We start from the raw sequence: 19,761 nt of genomic DNA, 5'->3' as shown, positions 1-19,761 counted from the left end.
GGTTGGAGCTGCACACCTGAGAGGTTTCTTCCCTTTCACCTCCCAGGGGGAAGGGCACAGGATGATGGGAGACGGGCTCTACGTAGCAGTCAGTTCTCAGATCTAACTGGACCAGGAACAGGTGATACAGGACCCCAAAATGCAGGATTTGTGAATACAGAAAAGCATTTCTGTTTATAATTGAGTCAGAAACAACTGTTAAAAGTCCTTCCTTGACCAAAGCCTGTGTGATTATGATCTGGTCTGGCTGAAGCCAGCTGACAGCAGTCATCGAAATGAAACAAACAAAAGTAACCCCAAAGCAATCCAAAAGTGGAATAGGCAGTAATTCTCAGCATTCACCAGACTCAACTTTTAGCAATAGGTTGGAGCAAAGAACTGTCATGATGGCAAATGGTACTGCCAACCTGTTCCAGGTTACCCGAAGCTGAATTAACTATGTGTCAATTGCATTGTAATAAAACATTAACTACACTACAATTTATGTCACAGGTTAATTCCACTTGAATTACTTTGTGTCACCATGGGCCCCTGCTGCAGCCTTAGACCCAGCCCCGCCACCTGAGAGGAGTCCTGCCCACACATCCCCTCCCCTCACTGTCTGTCACATCCAGATGGTCAGCTGGTGCTGGGGCCTGGGCTGGACTGTGCAGCTGGCAATTCCCACCACCAGGGCGTCCACAGCACACCAAGCGCGGCCAGAGGCCACTGCAAGCTCTAGTCCTAGGGTAGGGGAACGTCTCAAGGTGAGGGCCTGAGGCCCTGGCCATGGGCCACAGTTGGGAGGGGCGAGGGGGTATAAGCCTCACCAAGGCCAGGGTTCACCCCCAACAATGCCATTTTCAGCCCACCATGGGAACCCAGCTGTCTGACCTGTCAATGGGGAGGAACATAAGGACCAAGGGGAGGCCGGTCCCACCTGTCGTGGTACAGCAGCATGTTGACGATGTCCCTGAAGCAGTCTGGCTCCTTGGGGGAGAAGAAGCCACCCCTGATCTGATCCACGGCCTGCCTCAGCTCGGGCAGACGGTCGTAGTACTCTTGGGCATTGTACCTGTGGGGAGGCGGGTGGAGTCAGCTGCCAGCCAGTGTCTGCAGGCAGCAGCCTTGAGGCAGGCAATGGGCACACCCCTCCCTGACCTAGCACTGAGGCAGAGGGCTACTGGGCGCTGGAGAGATGGTGATGTACTGTGAGTGCAAACTCAAACCCACCTGCTCCTTTTACTGTTTACAGAACCACAGTCCCTGAGGATGTACAATGGTGCACATGGCTCCATTGTATTCCCACAGGAGAGGGCTGCTAAAACTTGTAACTCTGTATCCCTACCCCCTTTGCCTCCCATCCCCTATTCCCACCCTGCAGGACACAGGCCTGTGGCCATCAATAAGTGGGAACAGATGGGTAATCCTAGTACTCGGAGATGGGACAGAAAGAGTCTGAATGCGGGGCGTCAAAAAGGGCATGTAAGGTGTGTACTCTCAGGCTGACAAGGACCAAGTTCTGACTTTTTAGGTGACATTTGAGTTTTTACCTGGCTGGTGCCTGAGGCCTCACCAACTCCCCAGGGAGCTTTTAGGCAATTAGGCAACATTGTCTTTTCTTGGTCATTACTGCTCAGAATTAGGCTGGGCCAGGACTCCTAGAGCATCCAAAGTCATGGAAAACAAGGAAAGGCTGAGAAACTGTCACAGATGAGAGGAATGCTTTGGATGGATCCTGGGACATTAAAGGACAGGCCATTCATGGGAAAATGGTGAGATAAAGGATGGACTTTAAAAAATGACATCATGCCATTATTGGTTAATTAATTTTGACAATGTTGCGCACTCATTAACAATATGCAAACAACAGGTAAAAGTGGAAGTGTATATGGCATGCTGTATAGTCCTTACAACTTTTCTGAAACTCTAAAACTATTCCTAGGCAACTGTTTTGTTTTGTTTTTTCAAAATTAGGCCAGGGAATCTCAGCAGTGGGCCAGCCTCAAATCACAAATCAGTCAAGAGTATTCAGAGCCCTGTCCCCGGGGGCTCCCCCCACAGAGACCAGGGCCTTCCACCCTTTGGAAACACTTGGTCTGGCCTTAGCCATTTTGGATCAGTGGATAGAGCATCAGCCCGAGGACTGAAGGGTCCCGGGTTCAATTCCAGTCAAGGGCAAGTACCAGTTGCAGCTTGATCCTTGGCCGGGGTGCACGCAGGATGCAACCAATCAATGTGTCTCACATTGATGTTTCCCTCTGTCTCTCCCCCTCCTTAACACTTAGTCTGGTTCCCTCTGACTGAGCCGTGGAGAAGCACAGAGCAGCCAGCTCCTGCCCAAGCTGGATGTGTGCAGGCCAGAGTGCCCATAGCCACTCCCCACCCCCTGGGTGGGCATGCACCCTGACGAGCAGAGGCCTGGCCTGAGCCCCTTCATGGCCCTCCTTGGGGCTCAGGGCAGTGCCCAGGATGATGCCACACCCTTGATGGCATGGGGAGGGACACACACCCTTTCTGGTCCAGGGCCTGGACGTCTTCCACCCGAAGGCCAAAGATGAAGAGGTTCTCGGCCCCGGCTTCCTCAGCCATCTCCACGTTGGCACCATCCATGGTGCCGATGGTGAGGGCCCCGTTGAGCATGAACTTCATGTTGCCCGTACCTGAGGCCTCAGTGCCCGCGGTGGAGATCTGCTGGGACAGGTCAGCAGCGGGGATCACTGCAAGGGGGTAGCACAAGAAGGCATGTCAGCCACCAACTACTCAGCGTGATCCATGGATCTGCAAGAAACATCCTACTCTCTCATCCTGACCCGAGGTTGGCGCTCACTCCAGAACGAGCCAGAGCCCTTAGGCACCCCACAAGTGGCCAAGGCTGGGCACTGACCACCCTCCCTCTAAGGGCTCCCTTTCTTGATCCAGGGCAGCCTGAGGCAGAAGGTCCAAGAGGGGACCCTTGGAAGAAACATCGCAGGTGGCAAAGGACCTTTGTTCTGAAACCTTCCAGGGACAGAACCCAAACAAAGCCTGGTGGGGTCCCTGGTCCTGGCCTGTTGGTGTGATCACTCCCTTTCACCCCAATACCACTTTTGTCTTATTAAAAAGTCTGTAAGTCTCATTAGATCACTTCAAGAGGAATCTGGACTCCTTAGGAACCAGAAGACTAGAAAATGTGGAGTGGGAGAGGTGGGGGGCATTCCTCCCATTCACAGTTACTCTGTGCTGTACACAGATTGAGCCCTACAGCTTCTCCCAGGAGTGGGTTCCCGGCGCCTCCTCTGTCCCACCTGCCTTGGCATTCCTGTTCTCATGTCCTCAGCTCATCTGTGGAGCTGATACTTCCCTAACCCAATGGCAGGCACTCAAGGCCAGCAAGTCCAGACACGGGCATCTTGGCCCCCATGCAGGCCTACCCCACAGGAAGATGACACAGCAAATATAATAGCAGACACACTGCCACAGCAAGTCTAAGCGCTGGAGGAGAATGTAGGGGCCCTGATCCCAGGTCTGAAGACCCAGACTGGGCATCTCCCAAGGTTCTAAGCAAGCACAGGAGCCGGCCCCAAATAACAGTGGGGGGCAGGGCAGAGTTTCAGGCAGCAAACAGCCGTTAAAACACATTAGAAGCTCTAAGCGACTAACCACGCCACCAACTGAGCCACACGTGGTCCATGGCAGTGGGGCCACAGGGATGGTGCTGATGAACAGCTGAGCTGCCAGGAGGAGGGAGCACAGCTTCACGCAGACAAGGCCCAGGAAGCAGCCCACGGTTTGTCTGAACCATGGACGTTCCTGTTCCTTGGCACCAGAATTCCAGGCTCAGCTTTGCACCATTTGGTTGGGCAGATGCTGTCCTGCCGGAGCCTCCGGCAGCAGCCAATCTGGGAAGGCCTGTCCAGATAAGGACAGCCGTGCTCCAAGGCACACTGGGCTGCAGGCCCTCCTTCAGAACCTTCTCCAGATGGCAGCCCACATCCGAGCAAGGCTTTCCAGGGCTCCCTAAAGTGGAGCTGCCCCAGACTGAACTCTCAATAGAGCAGAATGTCACCCGCGCTGCCCTGAGAAAGGACAGAAGAGGCAGGTACTGGCCCAAATGAGAAGCAGGCCATGCTCTTGAGAGTGAACAGGTGGTGATGAACAGAAGCATCCCCCGGAGGTGGGGGAGGGAAAGAGGAGGCTAAATGGAAACCCGTCCTGCCAGCAAGAGCAAGCCCAGCCCTAGCTGGTTTGGCTCAGTGGATAGAGCGTCGGCTTGCTAACTGAAGGATCCAGAGTTCGATTCCAGTTAAGGGCACATGCTGGGGCTGCAGGCTCAATCCCCAGTAAGGGGGCGGGGAGGCATGCAGGAGGCAGCCAATCAATGATTATCTGTCATCATTGATGTTTCTATCTCTCTCTCCCTCTCCCTTCCTCTCTGAAATCAATAAAAATTTAAAAAGCAAATATTATTATATTAAAAAAAAAAAAAAAAAAGAGCAAGCCCAGCAGCAGCAAGGCAAAGCTGAGGGCCCAGAAGAGAGGAAGGGGTGGGACAATGAGATCAGGGTAGGAACGAGAAAGTACAGAACAAAGAGCACCCAAGGTTGAGAGCAATTCCGCACTTGAGGAGGGACAGAGAGCTCCCCAAAGCCTTTCAATACTAGACTGAAGGCCCCATTTGGCTGGGGAGCCTGGTGTCCAGGGCAGAGTTAACCCGACCAGCAACGACCACCCACATTGCACCCGGCAGGGGCAGGCTTTCCGGTCTGACGCGGCCTCCCGGGGGTACCTTTTTCGGCCAAGGACACTCGGTAGTTCTCTAGGAAGATCACTTTGAGCCTGTTGCCCACAATTGGATCGTGGTTGATAACATCACCGATGGACGTGACCAGCTTGATGATCATCTTGGCCATGTGGTAACCAGGAGCTGCCTGGGAGGAGGAGGGTTACGCGTGAGCACGCCTGTGCTTGGGGCCAGCACTATTGCTGGTCACTGCAGCCTGGTGCTGGCCACACTGAGGCCATGTCTGGCTGAGCAGCCCCATGGTGTCTAGGTGGGTAGCTCTCAGAGGGGCCAAGGCCATGGCAACCCTGCGTGTCCTCCACTCAATCTGGCGACAGACTCATGATGGAAGAAGCTGCGACCCTACTGGGCATGACGCCCACCTGCCCTCCCTCAGTTCTGCCAGAGCATGTCTCCGACGGCCAGGTCACCCATGTGTCAGCCTCAAGCTTGTTTTCAAAAATTAGGAGATAAAAGAAAACTGACTACCAACTTAAGAGGAAATAAGGGAGCTAAAGGACACACTGAAACATACCAGAGGAGGCAATCAGAACCAGCAGGAAGATGCACCCCCTTTCTATAACAAAAAGAACTGCAGGGGAAAGAGAAACAGATGGAGAAAATCTATGATGAAGAGATTTAGGAGGCAGCCATGCTAGGCCTTTGCTGGGGTCCTGATTCAAACAAACGGCTCAAGATATCTGTCGCTTGAATGTTGCGGTGTGACAATGGTCTTGTGTGGTGGTGTCGGAGTCTGTCTGTACTGTGGGGGACATCACTGTGAGGATGAGTGAAGGGCTGAGGGGCAAAGGGCTCCAGTGTCTGGGTTTACCCTGAAACGGTCCAGCAGAAGTCCAGCTTTATGAATGTCCTACAATTCTTTCTACTTTTTTCTAGGCTTGACATTTTTTATATTGAAATTCTGACAAATGAAATGTCATGATGTCTAGAATATGCTTCAGAAATAGCAGAAGTTGGTGGTGAGGAGTGGGCAGAGACCAAACAGGGTGGGTGTGTGGGGCTGTCTGAAGTCGGCTCACAAAAGGGCTTGAGCCTGCCACCCACCCTCGCATGTGCCTGAGTCTGAGGAAAGGACAGAGCCTGGCCCCACCTGAGGTCCCCCATAGGGAAGCTGTGCCCCAGAGCTCCTCACTCCCTGATGGCACCAGGCTGCTGGGGAAAGTGGCAGAGGGTGGGTACTAGAGCACAGAGCACAATGATGAGGCCACCTATGCCTAAAGGTGATTTGCTAGAGTCCACAACAGTGTATCCAAAGCATGTGCCACAGGAAATGCGATGAAATAACGCCCAGCAGAGCCCAGAGCAGGCTCACATCTGGTCAGCGAAGCAGCCAGCAACCTGCATCCTCTCAGCATGAGTATGTGTGAGGAGTGGGGTTGGGGTATAAGCTGGGGCCTAAGAGCCAGGAAGGGCAGTGAAAGAGTACCACCCATCAAATGAAGGGGCCAGGAAGCCCACTGGAGGCTTCCCTGGATTCTGGGGACCCATATGCTGGGCAGGCAAGGGTCCCATCTAGCTCCGTCCTACTGCTGAGCTGATGGAGACTTGGCCCACGTGGAGGCCAGGGGTCCCCTGGCATTGAGTGCATGCTAGCTCAGAGCCACCCGCAGCATCCGGTCAAGTGGGCAGCTAGTGCCCAAGTCGGGATCCAGTAGCACTGATGGAAAGTGTGGTGGTTTGTGCATTCTGGCCAAATATCAAGCAAAGAGGGTGTCACCTCACCTTACCCCCGATTATGACAGTCCTGGGCACACAAGCCTTGGCAGGGTCCTTCTTTATTCCTGCAGGACAAACGAGATTCAAGTGACCAGTGTCCTCAGAGGTCAACCCAACACAGGGTAGGCACGGCCACTGGGCCCTGCACACCCGCCAGGAAATCCCACTCACACTTGTGCCCCAGGGTCATGAGGAAGGTCAGCCGGGAGCAGACTCTTCCAAAGGCCCCAGAAAAGCTGCACCTCTGTTTCCAGAACACCCAACACAGGAGCCGGGTTTGGGTCTGGTCCCCAGTACACGACTGGCACTTGAAGAAGAGGTCACTTCAGGATTGTGGCCATGGCACCATTAGCCCTCGAGGGGTGTCAGGCAAGACCCCAAGTCCCTCTACTCTCATCCTGAAGCTCTCCTGATGGGGCAGACAGGGATCAGGCACTCTAGTCCACTGTGGTCGGCCACCTTCAGCGCCAGCAAACTGAGCGCGTCCTCGCCAGGCCACCAGTTTTCAATTTCAGTGCATGTGGCGGGGTGGGGGGTGGGGAGGTAGGGAGAGGGTGAGAGGCAGCCCTAGGCAGCATTTACCGGAGACCTGGAACCAGCCATAAGCAGTGTAGAGTGATGGCTGATCTTTAACCTGTGACTTCATGTTCTAGTAAAAACACAACTGTACCTGACTTCTGAATCTCCCCGCTTCCATAAATCAGACAGGATAACATGAAGTATAGCAAAAAAATAAAACTACATTTTCACCAAAACTTTCCTAGGAAAAACATGCTAACTCCAGACCATTGAGCCAGTTCTGTCAGGTCACGGGGGTAGGTGGGGACAGGGCTGGGAACACAAGGGTCTCAAGACCTGGCTTCCCCAGAAGGGCCCAGTGCAAGGGAGACAGTGCGAAGGAGCCTTCGGCGCCAGGCAGGCTGACCTCCTCAGCCCCTCCCCCACAGAGAAACCTCAGGAGAGGAGCTGATATCCTGGTGGACAGAGGCCCGCGGGGTGGGAACCATGACAGCCAGGCCAGGGAGCCCTGAGCCACCGTGGACTTGGAAGAGACAGAGGAGATGCAGCCACAGAGAGGTACCAGGCCTGGGGGACCCGAAGCTGCCTGGAGCCCCACGGCGCTCCTGCCGGTCATCCCGAGTACTGCAGCTCACTCATCTAGGAACCACAAGCATGAACACAGCTTCCCCACAGACAAGAGGACACGTAACAAACCTCCCTGTGAGAAGCTCCAACCTGCAATGACCGTCAACATGGAAAAGGGACACAGAACTTAAGACCTCGGGAACAGGAAGGACTCGGGAGCACATTAAACGAGAACTGGCAGAACACGGAGCTCAGAGGCAGAACACGGAGCTCAGAGGCAGAACACGGAGCTCAGGGGCAGAACACGGAGCTCAGGGGCAGAACACGGAGCTCAGGGGCAGAACACGGAGCTCAGGGGCAGAACACGGAGCTCAGGGGCAGAACACGGAGCTCAGGGGCAGAACACGGAGCTCAGGGGCAGAACCCGGAGCTCAGGGGCAGAACCCGGAGCTCAGGGGCAGAACCCGGAGCTCAGGGGCAGAACACGGAGCTCAGGGGCAGAACACGGAGCTCAGGGGCAGAACACGGAGCTCAGGGGCAGAACACGGAGCTCAGAGGCAGAACTGCCACATGTGAGTGCAGCCTAAGTAGAGAAGCCGAGAGGGAGGAGACTCACAGCACAGCACATACATAGGATGAAAATGCGAAGCTCAGAGAACCTAATGGAGAAGGAAAGACCTTTAGATGTTCCGAGAGAAATCAACAGGCAAGACACACACACACACACATATGTAGCAGGAGTCCCAGAAGAAAACCAAAACGGTGGCAGTAATAAATGTTTTAAATACATTTCAAGAAAACTTCCTAGAAATAATGCAAGATAGCAATCAACACATTCAAAGAGTAGTCTGAGCATGATGGAAACCAACCTACAGGGGCCAGCACCCAGACACAGCACGATAAAATCTGCATAGACCCAAGACACACCAGAACTCACCCTCCAAACAGAGGAGCACAGGACCTAAAAGATACTCAGTGGAAAAAAATGAACTAAAAACGTCACCTTCAAACCATCCTTCATGTTGAAAGAACAAGCAAGAAGCTGGGGGGTGCAGTTCATGGGAGCAGTGTTGTGAACTAAAGGGAAGTCCAGACAGGATGGCTGTGCAAAAGGACTAGTGGGCACTGAATGTGTTCATCTGCAGACTACGACCAAAATCATGTCAGGAATGAGGACAGCGGAGCGTCAACACCATGTGCTGTAATCACGGAGAAAGCACCAGAGCATGTGTACACACACGCACACACACACGCACACATGTGTGCAGGCAGGTGTGTGAGGAGGAGCTGAGATCACAGGGTGTGTTAACAGCTGACAAGCACAGCAGGGGTAGTGGGTGATGGAAGCACAAAGGCACACACAGAACAGGTGACAGAGAGACCACTAACTGCAGGTGGGGCCACAGTGGGAGGAAAAAAGTGGCGCCCAGTGACTTCTCTGCTGCTTGTAAACTGGGTTCAGGGAGGGGACTCGGGGACATCCCTGAGGAAATGACAACTAAAGTGCAGAGAATCATGACTGCAAAGGAAAACACGGCAAATAAGGCAGAACGAGATCTCCACGAATGAGCATTTCTGGCCAGGGAAGCATGTGGTAAAGCACCTCCTTCAGCCACACAGGAGGTCCGCCCTGCAGCCTGCTCTGAAGGTTCGGGGTCAGAGCTCAGAAGTCAAGCCTATTACTCAGCGGTCTCACCAGGACCCAGATTCCTCGGCCCGAGTCTTACTCACTGGTAACAGGAGTGCTAATGATCCTGAGAGCGGCTTTCTATCTTGAGGAGTATTTGTGCTTCTTTGTTTTTCAAAATTAATCACTTTATTACATTATGAAACTTTAAAAACTAAGTTATTCCTTAAGGTTTTATTATAATATTTATAAAACTAGCAAATATTCATACTTACTTTTAGGGGGTCTTTGATTCCGATTTCCTAATATTGAAATGCTGCTTTAACCATTAAAGGTACATGTATAAATTTAACAGATACTATTTTGTTCTTTGTAAGTATACTTTAAGTGCCTCTATTAAGTAAAATCTCTCCAAACAACTCAAGTCTAATAAAAATAATACGTAAATTTAAAGTAAAAGCTGAACCGAACATAAAACCTAGCCTCCGAGTCCCCCGAAGCTCCCCACGCCGGGCCCCATGCTGACTACCCGGGGCCATCCCTGGCCCTTCTGAGGCATCTGTCTGCCTGCCTCGCAGAGCTCAGGCCTGTACCCCAGTCAGACAGAGACAGCTCACCTTCACTCCTTGTAACTACTCTGACACTGAGTGCACAGAACATAAAGCTGTTGGTTCACATAAACGCGCAGTGTCACACACAGGCCCCTGGCTGCCCGACTGCGTGAATAGAGGCCCAGGACGCGCTGGCGGGCAAGAGCTGAGGCCACACTCACGGTTGTACAGGGTGATGATGTGCAGGCAGTTCAGCAGCTGCCGCTTGTACTCATGGATCCTCTTCACGTGCACGTCGAACATGGAGGATGGGTTGATTCGCACCTTGTACTCCTTCTCCAGGAAGGCAGAGAACTTCAGCTTGTTTTCCTGGGGAGAAAAGAGGAGATGGATGGCCGGTTCACAGGAACACGAGCTCCCCAGTGTCCGACTCTGCTGAGAGTATCTCTGTCCCTCGTCAGAAGCGCGGCACAGGGGGCTACCAGGACGCCCGCTGCTGCCCAGGGGCGGGCCATGACGTCTGAAGGCCAGCGCTGAGGGCTGAGGGTGGCAGCCGTGTGAGGGAAAGCGGAAGTGGGGGGAGCGTGATCCGGAAAGTGAATACCCACCACCAGTGGTAGAAATAAATGCAAAACTAGACCAAAAAGCAAACCTGGAGAAAAGCAAAGCAGAAGAAAAGCAGAATAAAGAGGGACCAGTGAATGTGGTGTAAAAGGAGGCAGATGTTGGCAGTTGGGGAGAGAAGAGGGAGGGGTGAGAGTTCAAAATGAGGGGCTGATCCTGGGCACAGCACAGAGTCAGCTGGGGGAGCACATGACATCTCAGGGTCGGTCCTCACTCTCCATTGGGCGGCCCCGTGTGGTCTGCAGTCTCAGCGACCCGGCCTGTGAAGCTGTGAGGCTGGCTGCGGTGGGAGAGGCTCAGGAGCACAGGCCTGAGCACTGCCCTCTGACCAGCTTCTCCTACAGAATGCCTGCCGGGTGAAGACGGTGTGCTCCAGGCTGCTCTGGGGTCTCCGCCCGCCCCCTGCTGGTGCCCTGAGGTCAGTCGGGTCCTCATCAGAAAAGCTCAGTGGAGAGGGTGGGCCCCAACACACAGAGCAGGTGCGGACCTGGCACCATGCTATGTCTGAGGCAGCCGGGCTGGCTGCACGCGGGCATACCTGCTTGACCTGGGCCACCTCCCTGATGAGCGCCTCGTCATTGACCAAGGGCAGCAACTTCTTCAATTGACTCAGGTCCGTCAGGAAACCCTCCCCGATTTTCTGGAGAATGGTAAAGGAACACATGGTTTCTGCTCGTGTTGGGACCTGTCCTCCCGTTCGGTCACCCATGCCTCCCACTCACTCTTCTGTCCTTCCCTGACACACACATACAGCCCTGCCGGGCAGTGCCCCATGGCAAGCCCTCACCAGGCACTGCCCCACAGCCTAGCACACACCTAGCAGGTAGGAAGCTTCATTCCTTTCCTCCCGAGTGAGCACCTGAGCAAGTCCATGAACTACCACATCTTTGGCTCACAAAACCTCTTTGGCTACTGGCCTATGGCTGCTGCTCGGCCGGGTGGCCCCACCCCAGCCCGTCCTGAAACCCCAGGACCTCGATTCTGAACTACCCGCCCCCAGGCCCAGAGATCACTGCCCTGGCTGTCCCAGCGTTCCCATGCCGGGGGGGTAGCAGCTGGGCGCCACCTACTCCCATCCAGAGCCACTGCTGGGCCACACACAAGGAGCAGTCTGAGACCGCTCAGCACCCACTGGCCATGGGCCTGACGACACCAGCGGGCGGTGGTGTGGCTCTAACGGTGCCCACCGTCCCCATGGACTCGGAGGTGCGGTCTCACCTCCATGATGGTGTCAGCCAGGCCCGGGTTACACAGGAGCAACCACCGTCGGGGCGTGATGCCGTTCGTCTTATTCTGGAACTTTTCTGGCTCCAGCTCGTAGAAGTCCTTAAAGCTAAAACCACAGAGACAGGCCACGGTGACAGATGCTGTGTTCTAAGCAAGGCGAGCAAGAAGAGCATGAGGACCTTGTGAGGAAATGCCCGGGAGGGTCCTGAAACTCAGTTTTCCTGCTTCGTTCCCCAGAGAAGGTGGAGCAGCCAGCATCACTGCACACGTGGAGAGTGGCGGACACGCAGCCCACGCTTTTCCGTGCGCCCCACACCCGCCGTGCAGAGGCGGCTAGCTATAACCTCATAGGCAGCAGGACCAGGCCTTCTTCTGAAGTGATCACGACCGTGGAGAATGGGGACTCCCTCCCCCTGAGAAGTCTGCTGTAGGATTAAAGCCTCTGGGCAGGCGCCAGGAACACAGGCGTCTCCACAGGCACAGACCTGGCCGAGGCCCGCCCAGCACGCTCAGAGTGTGAGGGTGGGAGGAGGGGCTCTAGGATCACCTCCCACTTCCAGGGGATCTGACCTAAGGACTCTTCCATTCTCCCAGTGACCAGCCATTGCCCATCACACCCTGACCATCGCCCGGTCCAAGGCAGGACACTCGTCCCTGTGGGGCCCTCCTGGCACCTGGCCAGCGGCAGAGGCTCCAGGAGCAGAGCCACAATGTAGAGAACAGGAGCCACTGGCGATGACCAGGTTCAGCCCCTCAACATCACCTGTCGGCCAAGGTGCTCCGGGCAGGCCAGCCATGGCCCACAAGGCCAGCACAGCAATGGTGTGGAGCAGGGCCACATGCCTCAGCCACCATGCATATGGGCAGGTGTGGGGTCAGAGAGGAGGCACGCCCTAGCCCAGGACCAACAGCGGCCTCACTCACACAGAGTGCTTCACGATCTCCGAGTGGATCCTCGCTACACCATTGATGGCATGGGAGCCGATCACACACAGGTGGGCCATATTAATCCGCTTGCAGTCCCCTTCCTCAATCACAGACATCCTCCGCAGGCGGTCCACATCCCCAGGGAACAGGGCAGCCACTTGCTGTTGCCAAGAGAGAGAGAGGCATGAACAGGAGGTCTCACAATGGGCCAGGGGCTCCCTGAGGGAAGTTTGGTTTCCTCCAAGAAAATCCTGGGGCTGCTGCACCCCAGACTTGCATTCACATGCCCTGGTCGCACCTCTAAGAGCCCATCCTCCCACACCACATCACCCAGGGGAAGCCCAGGAGGACTCGGCAGAGCGGCTCTGTCAGCGGCCGACCAGAGGACCTGCAGGGCTAAAGCCATGCCATGTGCCTTTATGTTTGTACCATTACCTTTTCTGCAGGTAACAAAGACAACACGGACTTTGTTTCCAAATTACCCAATTGCTGCTATGTCATCTCTGGCATTACAAGAATAGACACTTAAATCCAAACCCCACAAGGAAATAGGAGCATTTTAAAAAGACCTGAATGCCCAGCCAGCGTGGCATAGTGATTGAGCATCGACCTATGAATCAGGAGGTCATGGTTTGATTCCCGGTCAGGGCACATGCCCAGGGTTTTGGTCTCGATCCCCAGTGTGGGGCATGCAGGAAGCAGCCGATCAATGATTGTCTCTCATCATTGACGTTTCTCTCTCTCCCTCTCCCTTCCTCTCTGACATCAATAAAAATATATTTATTAAAAAAAAAAAGACTTGAATCCATAACTCCCATGTATCTAGCAGGGGCTAGGTGTGGGGACTAGCCAACAGCTCTACCAAGTGACAGCCCCCAGATCTCAAAATCCTCGCTGGACAGAGGCTATTCGGTTCAAGAAGTGATGTGGGACACAGGAGGGCCACCAGCGCGGGTGCAGCCCATCTGCCTGCCCTTCTCCCCTCCCCCTTCCAGCAGGGCCGGTGCTCACATCCAGGTGCCTCTGGTTGATGGCGTAGATGATCTCCAGGTGCCGCGGCAGCAGCTGCCCAAACATGGACACAGGCCAGCGCTCCAAGGCCTCCGGCAGCACCGTGTGGTTGGTGTATGCACAGGTCTTCTTTGTGATTTCCCAGGCCTAGAACATTCCAGAAAATTCCAGTTGTGCTTTGTTAGAAACAATCAACTCTTTTGCCAGATGCCTCAGCAAGGGGAAAGTCTCGGATCAAAGGTAGACGTTAAGTCGTGCAGTTTTTATGGCCAGGTAATATTACATTGTATTATGTACCACTTCTATTTTTTAACCCTCACCTGAAGATGTTTTTATTGATTTTTAAAGAGAGAGGAAATGAGAGGGAGAGAGAGAAACATCGATGTGAGAGAGAAGTATCAATTGCCTGCCTCCAGACTGGGGATCGAACCTGCAACCTGGGTATGTGCCCTGACTAGAAATCAAACCCGCGACCCTTCTGTGCACAGCACAATGCTTTAACCAACTGAGCCACGCCGACCAGGACTGGTCCCACTTCTTCTTTACTCATTTGTCTATAGATTGGCACTTGGGTTGCTTCCACATTGGCTATTTGTAAATAACATTGCAGCGAACATGGGGATGCACATGCTCTTTCGAATCCGTGTTTTGGTTTCTTTGGATGTATACCCGGAAGTGGAATCACTGGGTCATCCGGCAGTTCCATTTTTATATTTTCTGAGGGTCCTCTGCAGCGTTTTCTGTAGTGGCTGCACCAATCTGCATTCTCACCAACAGTGCACAAGCATCCTCTGTAAACTATATTTTATTGGTAAATAAAATAGAGCACTGAGCAGTTTTTACTTTATTTCCACTAAACTACTTGACACCCACAGCCTGGAGAACACTCATAAAATGTGTGGTCCTGCCCTCTACTGGCCAGGAGTGGACAGGACCCAAGATGAGCCGCCTAGTCCCACCAGGTGCACCCCAAGACAACAGAGGGGCTCTGGGTTCTATAAAACACGGTAAGTTTTGTTTTATGGTTTCACATGTTGATTTAATTAGATTAGGTCAAAAATATACCACTATATGAAAGAACCTAGGACCAAAATTGATCATGAAAACAACATGTAAAGATGCAAACAATGTATTTCTTTAAACGTAATACTTATGGGATTTTTGCTATGATTTCTAAGATGAGAAAATATATACTAGGAACCCTAAGGAGTGTCAGAATCCTTTTCTTGGCTTCCAAAACAAGTGTCCTGTGTCCTTGCACCCCTGTTCCCACTCACTGTGTCCCAGTCCCTGGGGAGAAACACCAGACCTACTCCTGGAACTTGGTTCTCCTCCCCTCAGCCCTATCTCCTTGGGGACAATGTCCCTCCATTCCGCCAAGTCCCTCAGTGCTGTAGGACTAGCTCAGCACTCACAACCATTGCTGGGGTAGACTCCAAGGTCAGGGGGTAGTCTCCCCATGCGTACTTCTGCAGGGAATACCGTCACCCCCAAGTGCCCAGCTCTGTGGGGAATACCGTCACCCCACACCCAGGTCTGTGGGAGACACTGTCACCCCACGCCCTTGTCCTCATACTCACCTTGTCCCAGTCCACTTTCTCCACATCCACCAGGATCCGCATGAGCTCAGGAATGGCGAGGGCTGGGTGGGTGTCGTTCAGCTGAATGGCAACCTGAGGTTTACACAAGGTGATACCTTCAATCACCTTGCACCCATGGAGTGGACCTACATGGCCGGTATGTGCAGGCCTGAGGTCCTCAGCAGCCACGCCTTAGGAGTCTATAGGGATGACGGCAGGGAGCAGACAGGGCCGCGCAGGTGCTGGGCCAGCTTGAAACCCGGCCAAGCAGCAGGCCGAGGGCCACAGGGGGCTGGGAGGACCCCCTGGGTTGGCTCTGTAGCACGTCTGCTCTGCAGCAGGCACCCAGGACTACAGCACCCCCTCCCCCCACCGCCCAAGGCCTTCTCAACTAGGGTATGCTGGATTTATTTACAATCATTGAACTGATACTGCCAAACACGTCCTGTTACGCCCACAGGAGCCTTTCACAGTGTCCTTGCTGCCTTGACTCCTGGCGAGGCCCAGTGTGGCCCTGGTTGGGGAAGAAGAGGGACTTACCCGCGCCCCCCCACCCCATGATGACGAGGAGACTGAGATGAGGGGATGCTGCTATCCCACCCCCGCCCCAGCTTCAAGGAAGAAACCAAGCCTAGGAGCATCCTGTCCTCCCCGACTGAGCTCAATCCCAAGTCAACAAACACAAACCTTGTCTGGGAATATCTCAAAACAGGTTCTCACTGGGTCCCGGCAGCCAAACTTGGAGGACTTAAAGCGGCGGACGATGTCCTGCAGGGTGGCAGCCACCACAAAGTACTCCTGCTTCAGGCGCAGCTCCTTCCCCTCAAAGAACTGCAGAAACAGAACAGCTCCATCACCAACCCAGACACTGAGGCCGCTACAGGCCCTCAGAGGCCCCCGGGACCCAGGTAGGGTATCAGACGGAGGGTTGGGGGCATCTTGCCCCAGGGACCACAGAGATGTGTGTGTGGATAAAAGGAGAGCCCTTGAGAGCAAGGTGCTGATACCCCAACCCCCACAATCCTGGGGCCCAGATGGCAGGTGACCTGAAGCTGAGGGCACAGATGGAAGGTTGCAAGTGGCCTAACCTGTGTGTGACCTTCAGATAAGGAGGGAGCACAAGGGCAGCCAGCAAAGGGCACACCATCCTGTGTGAGGACACCAGGCAATGGGCCTAGTCCCTTCACTGTGACAGGCTGAGTGCCAGGAACAACAGGCCACCCAGAAATGCAACCTCCAAAGCCCATTCTGAAAATGCCTTGTGCCTGAAGCTTTAGAATCTGATCAAAATCTCAGGAAGGGGAGAGGGGAAAGGAGCATTTTACCGTGAGCCTTTCAGCACCAATGTTCTTTGCTACTATGTGTACATATTCCTTTGATAAAATAAAATAAACAAAACAAACACAGGACCCACTAAGAGAGGCAGATTTCAAGGGTGATTTCCTGGCAATAACAACAAAAATGCCACTAGACACTAAATTCAGTGACAATAGAAAATGTGACTGTGACCTTCATATTTAGTCCTAGAGGCCCAGTGCACGAAATTCGTGCACTTGTGGGGGGGTCCCTCAGTCAGGCCTATGCCCTCTCGCAGTCCAGGAGCCCTTGGGGGATGTATGACTGACAGCTTAGGCCCACTTCCCCAGGGGGAGTGGGCCTAAGCCGGCAGTCGGACATCCTTAGCGCTGCTGTGGAGGCGGGAGAGACTCCCACCACCGCTGCTATGCTCGCCAGCCATGAGCCCGGCTTCTGGCTGAGTGGCACTCCCCCTGTGGCACTGACCACCAGGGGGCAGCTCCTGCATTGAGAGTCTGCCCCTTGGTGGTCAGTGTGCGTCATAGCAACCGGTCATTTCACTGTTTGGTTGATTTGCATATTAGGCTTTTATTATACAGGATGAGATGGACACCAGCCAAGAACTTTTCAAACCATGATTGTCATGCATCTCAAGGTGTCACTGCAAAATAGGGATTGCTGTCCCCACTTGACAAATGGGTCATCTACTTCTTGGGAAAGTGGCATCAGAAAAACAGAAACCGCCTGGACATCAGTCATGTGGTCTCACCGGCAAGCAGGCCTTGTAGAGAGCCCTAGCCTATACAAAGACAAACTATGGACGCTACTCACATTGTCATTGGGGTACAGGACTCTGGAGATGTTCTCGGCCAGATTTCTGTCCAGGACCGCCTCGATGTAGCCGCCCGTGTTAACTAGGAGTAGAGATGAGATGGTGAGGTCAGGACCTGCATCCCTTCTCCGGTGTGCCCTCACACCCAGGTGTCGCACTTGCTTCCCTCAACAGCCTGAGGACAAGCATTCCTGAACAGAAGGCACCCCCAGAGCTGTTGCTTTGCCTGCCTCCTGCCCGCCCCCTCTAAAAGTTGCTGGGTGCCTTATCCTCCATGTGCCCTGCAGGGCCCCTGGCCCCTAGCTCTTTCCTGGGGGTGCAGGCCTGGTGGGGGGGCTCTGCCTGGGAGTCTTCTGCTCACAGGAACCTGCCCTCTGCCCGAAGCAGTGAGCGTGCAGAGAGGGGACGGGAGCAACGTGAGCAAGTCTTAGATAAGTCACCCCACGGAGACTCAAGGGCACAACGCACAGTCGTGGAGATTGAAGTCATTGGGCGCTTTGGCGGACCACAGCCTCATGGTGTTGACAGTGTTGTTCTTGTAGCCTGGCACCGGGGTGTCGTATGGCATGGCCAGCACCACCTGCCCGAGGGAGAGATGGTCAGGGTCAGGATCGAGTCAGCCGGAGACAGTGCCCAGTTCTGGGCCCACCTGCAGAGCAGCGCCAGCCCAGTGGGAAGCACCTGCTCATCCTCCTCTGGCTTTTCTCCTTCTGCCCAAAACTATGTCCTTGTCCACAGTCCCACCACCCTCCCACCTGCTGTACACCCGTACCTGCAGCCCCAGCTCTCGGACATCCCGAGTCAGGCCTGACAGGTAAGCCTGAATGCACTCCTGAGGTCACACTGTCTTTTTAGCCTTACCTGCTTCAGTACTGACACCAGCTTAACAATTCTTCCCACCTTGAGGGGCCATTGTGTTGACTGGGCTCATGCTCCCTCAGCAACCACTGTATCCTCGTCCACTGCCCTCCATACCGTAACTCTTCTCACTCAACCAACTTCCCCCAAACACTGCCATTTCTGACCTCCATTCCCATGTCTGTGGGGAGGTCCTCCTGCTGTGTGCCTTGATATCTAACTCTCAATGAAGCCGAACCAGCCCACACACTCAGCTCCCAACAGAAAGTGCAAGACCTGCTCTCCCCCTACGGAGGCTGCCGCACCCCCTCCCAATTCCCTCTGACAGCTTTGCTCTTGGGAGGCACAGGAAGAAGTGGATAAGCATCTAGGTCTCTTCCAGCTCTCAGGCCCTCCAATCTGTCTCCTCACACACAGACATGCTTTTGGTGGCACCGACAAGGGCACCGTGTGGCTTTACAAGACGAAAGCAGCTCTGGCAGCCACAAAGGACTATGGAAGGGCACCACCAGGTTTAAGCTCGTGTCATCTTTCCCTTCAGATCTCCTCTCAACCCTCACCCTGCCCGCTGCTCCCCATCTCCATGGCTTTGTCCAAGCAGGTGACAAGCCCTGCAAAACATCTCCAACTGCCCTCCTTCCCTCTCCATGGCCAGCCCTCCAGGGTAAGGCCCTCATCACGTTCAGCCGCGGACACCCCAGCAGTCTCTGGGCCTCCTTACATACACGTACATGTTCATCTTCCACAAGCGTGCACACTTAGAAGCACCAATCCCCTTCTCTGCTTTTTCAAGTTAAATACTACTTATTAAGGCTCTTTAGGCCTCCAGCCATCTCTGACCTCTCTACACGTCAGGGGCTCTGAGGGGCTGTGAGCTGCACCTGGGGTACTACTGAGAGCCATGGGCACCCCGAGGACCAGGAGCATGTGGAAGAGAGCACACTGAGCACTTGCTGGGGAGCCGTGTACGTCCCCCAGGGGATCGATGCCCTTGTCCCTGTCACAACGCTGTCTGCCCTGCTTGTCATTAAACAACTGCTGGTCTCCATCCCAACACACAGTTCCTGGTAAACTACAGAGTGTGGCTTCATGTTCAGCATTTTCCACTGTCTGGAGAGTTTCTGACAAAACGTAAGAAATCGAAGGTATGAGAAGCAAACCTCCCAGGCTTCTACCTTGAGTTAGGTCTTCTAGGGAAGCTTATGGTGACTCCTGAGTGCACACCTCCCACTCCCAAAGCAAGCCAATTCAACAATGAACCCCCGTGGTGCTGCACTCAGCCCACGCTCCCTGAGAAACACAGGTGGGTACCTGCGTGTCCAGCCACTTTACCCCCTCGGGGGTGTGCTCCACTCTCCCGTAGAAGTGCACAGGAAGCATGTACTCCGGCCGGGCCTTCTCCCAGGGGTTGCCGTAGCGCAGCCAGTCATCGGCCTCCTCCACCTGGAAAGCAGTCAGCAGCAAGCAGTTCATGGAGAGGAGAGAGTCCATGGCACTAGGCTGACCCTGTCCTTGGTCAGCACTAACCACGCGTGCTGTCAAGATGACGCTGGCCCAGCACTGAAACAAAACTACAGCCTATTTACAATGCGAAGATTTGGACTATTAAGAAAACAAACTTAAACAAAATTCAGAAAAATGCATTAAAGTGAAAAGACATTAAG

General features: G+C 54.1%; 1 protein-coding gene across 1 annotated transcript in view; it reads right to left on the bottom strand.

Annotated features, from left to right (window-relative positions):
* PYGB (glycogen phosphorylase B) overlaps positions 1 to 19,761 on the bottom strand; it is a 38,615-nt gene that overhangs the window by 3,030 nt on the left and 15,824 nt on the right. The window contains exons 5-18 of the mRNA XM_080685780.1: positions 19,409 to 19,540; positions 17,708 to 17,819; positions 17,239 to 17,321; positions 15,799 to 15,942; positions 15,112 to 15,204; positions 13,532 to 13,678; positions 12,518 to 12,681; positions 11,585 to 11,699; positions 10,905 to 11,006; positions 9,964 to 10,111; positions 6,485 to 6,543; positions 4,748 to 4,889; positions 2,492 to 2,699; positions 920 to 1,054 (exon numbers count right to left, since the gene is read on the bottom strand). Of these exons, the coding sequence (XP_080541906.1) occupies positions 920 to 1,054; positions 2,492 to 2,699; positions 4,748 to 4,889; positions 6,485 to 6,543; positions 9,964 to 10,111; positions 10,905 to 11,006; positions 11,585 to 11,699; positions 12,518 to 12,681; positions 13,532 to 13,678; positions 15,112 to 15,204; positions 15,799 to 15,942; positions 17,239 to 17,321; positions 17,708 to 17,819; positions 19,409 to 19,540 (1,784 nt within the window). The remainder of the gene's footprint in view (positions 1 to 919; positions 1,055 to 2,491; positions 2,700 to 4,747; positions 4,890 to 6,484; positions 6,544 to 9,963; positions 10,112 to 10,904; positions 11,007 to 11,584; positions 11,700 to 12,517; positions 12,682 to 13,531; positions 13,679 to 15,111; positions 15,205 to 15,798; positions 15,943 to 17,238; positions 17,322 to 17,707; positions 17,820 to 19,408; positions 19,541 to 19,761) is intronic.

Source organism: Plecotus auritus (genome assembly GCF_963455305.1).
Source record: "Plecotus auritus genome assembly, chromosome: 8".
Taxonomy (NCBI): domain Eukaryota; kingdom Metazoa; phylum Chordata; class Mammalia; order Chiroptera; family Vespertilionidae; genus Plecotus; species Plecotus auritus.
The sequence above is the reverse complement of the archived record's forward strand: the minus strand, read 5'-3'. Positions and strand labels throughout refer to the sequence as shown.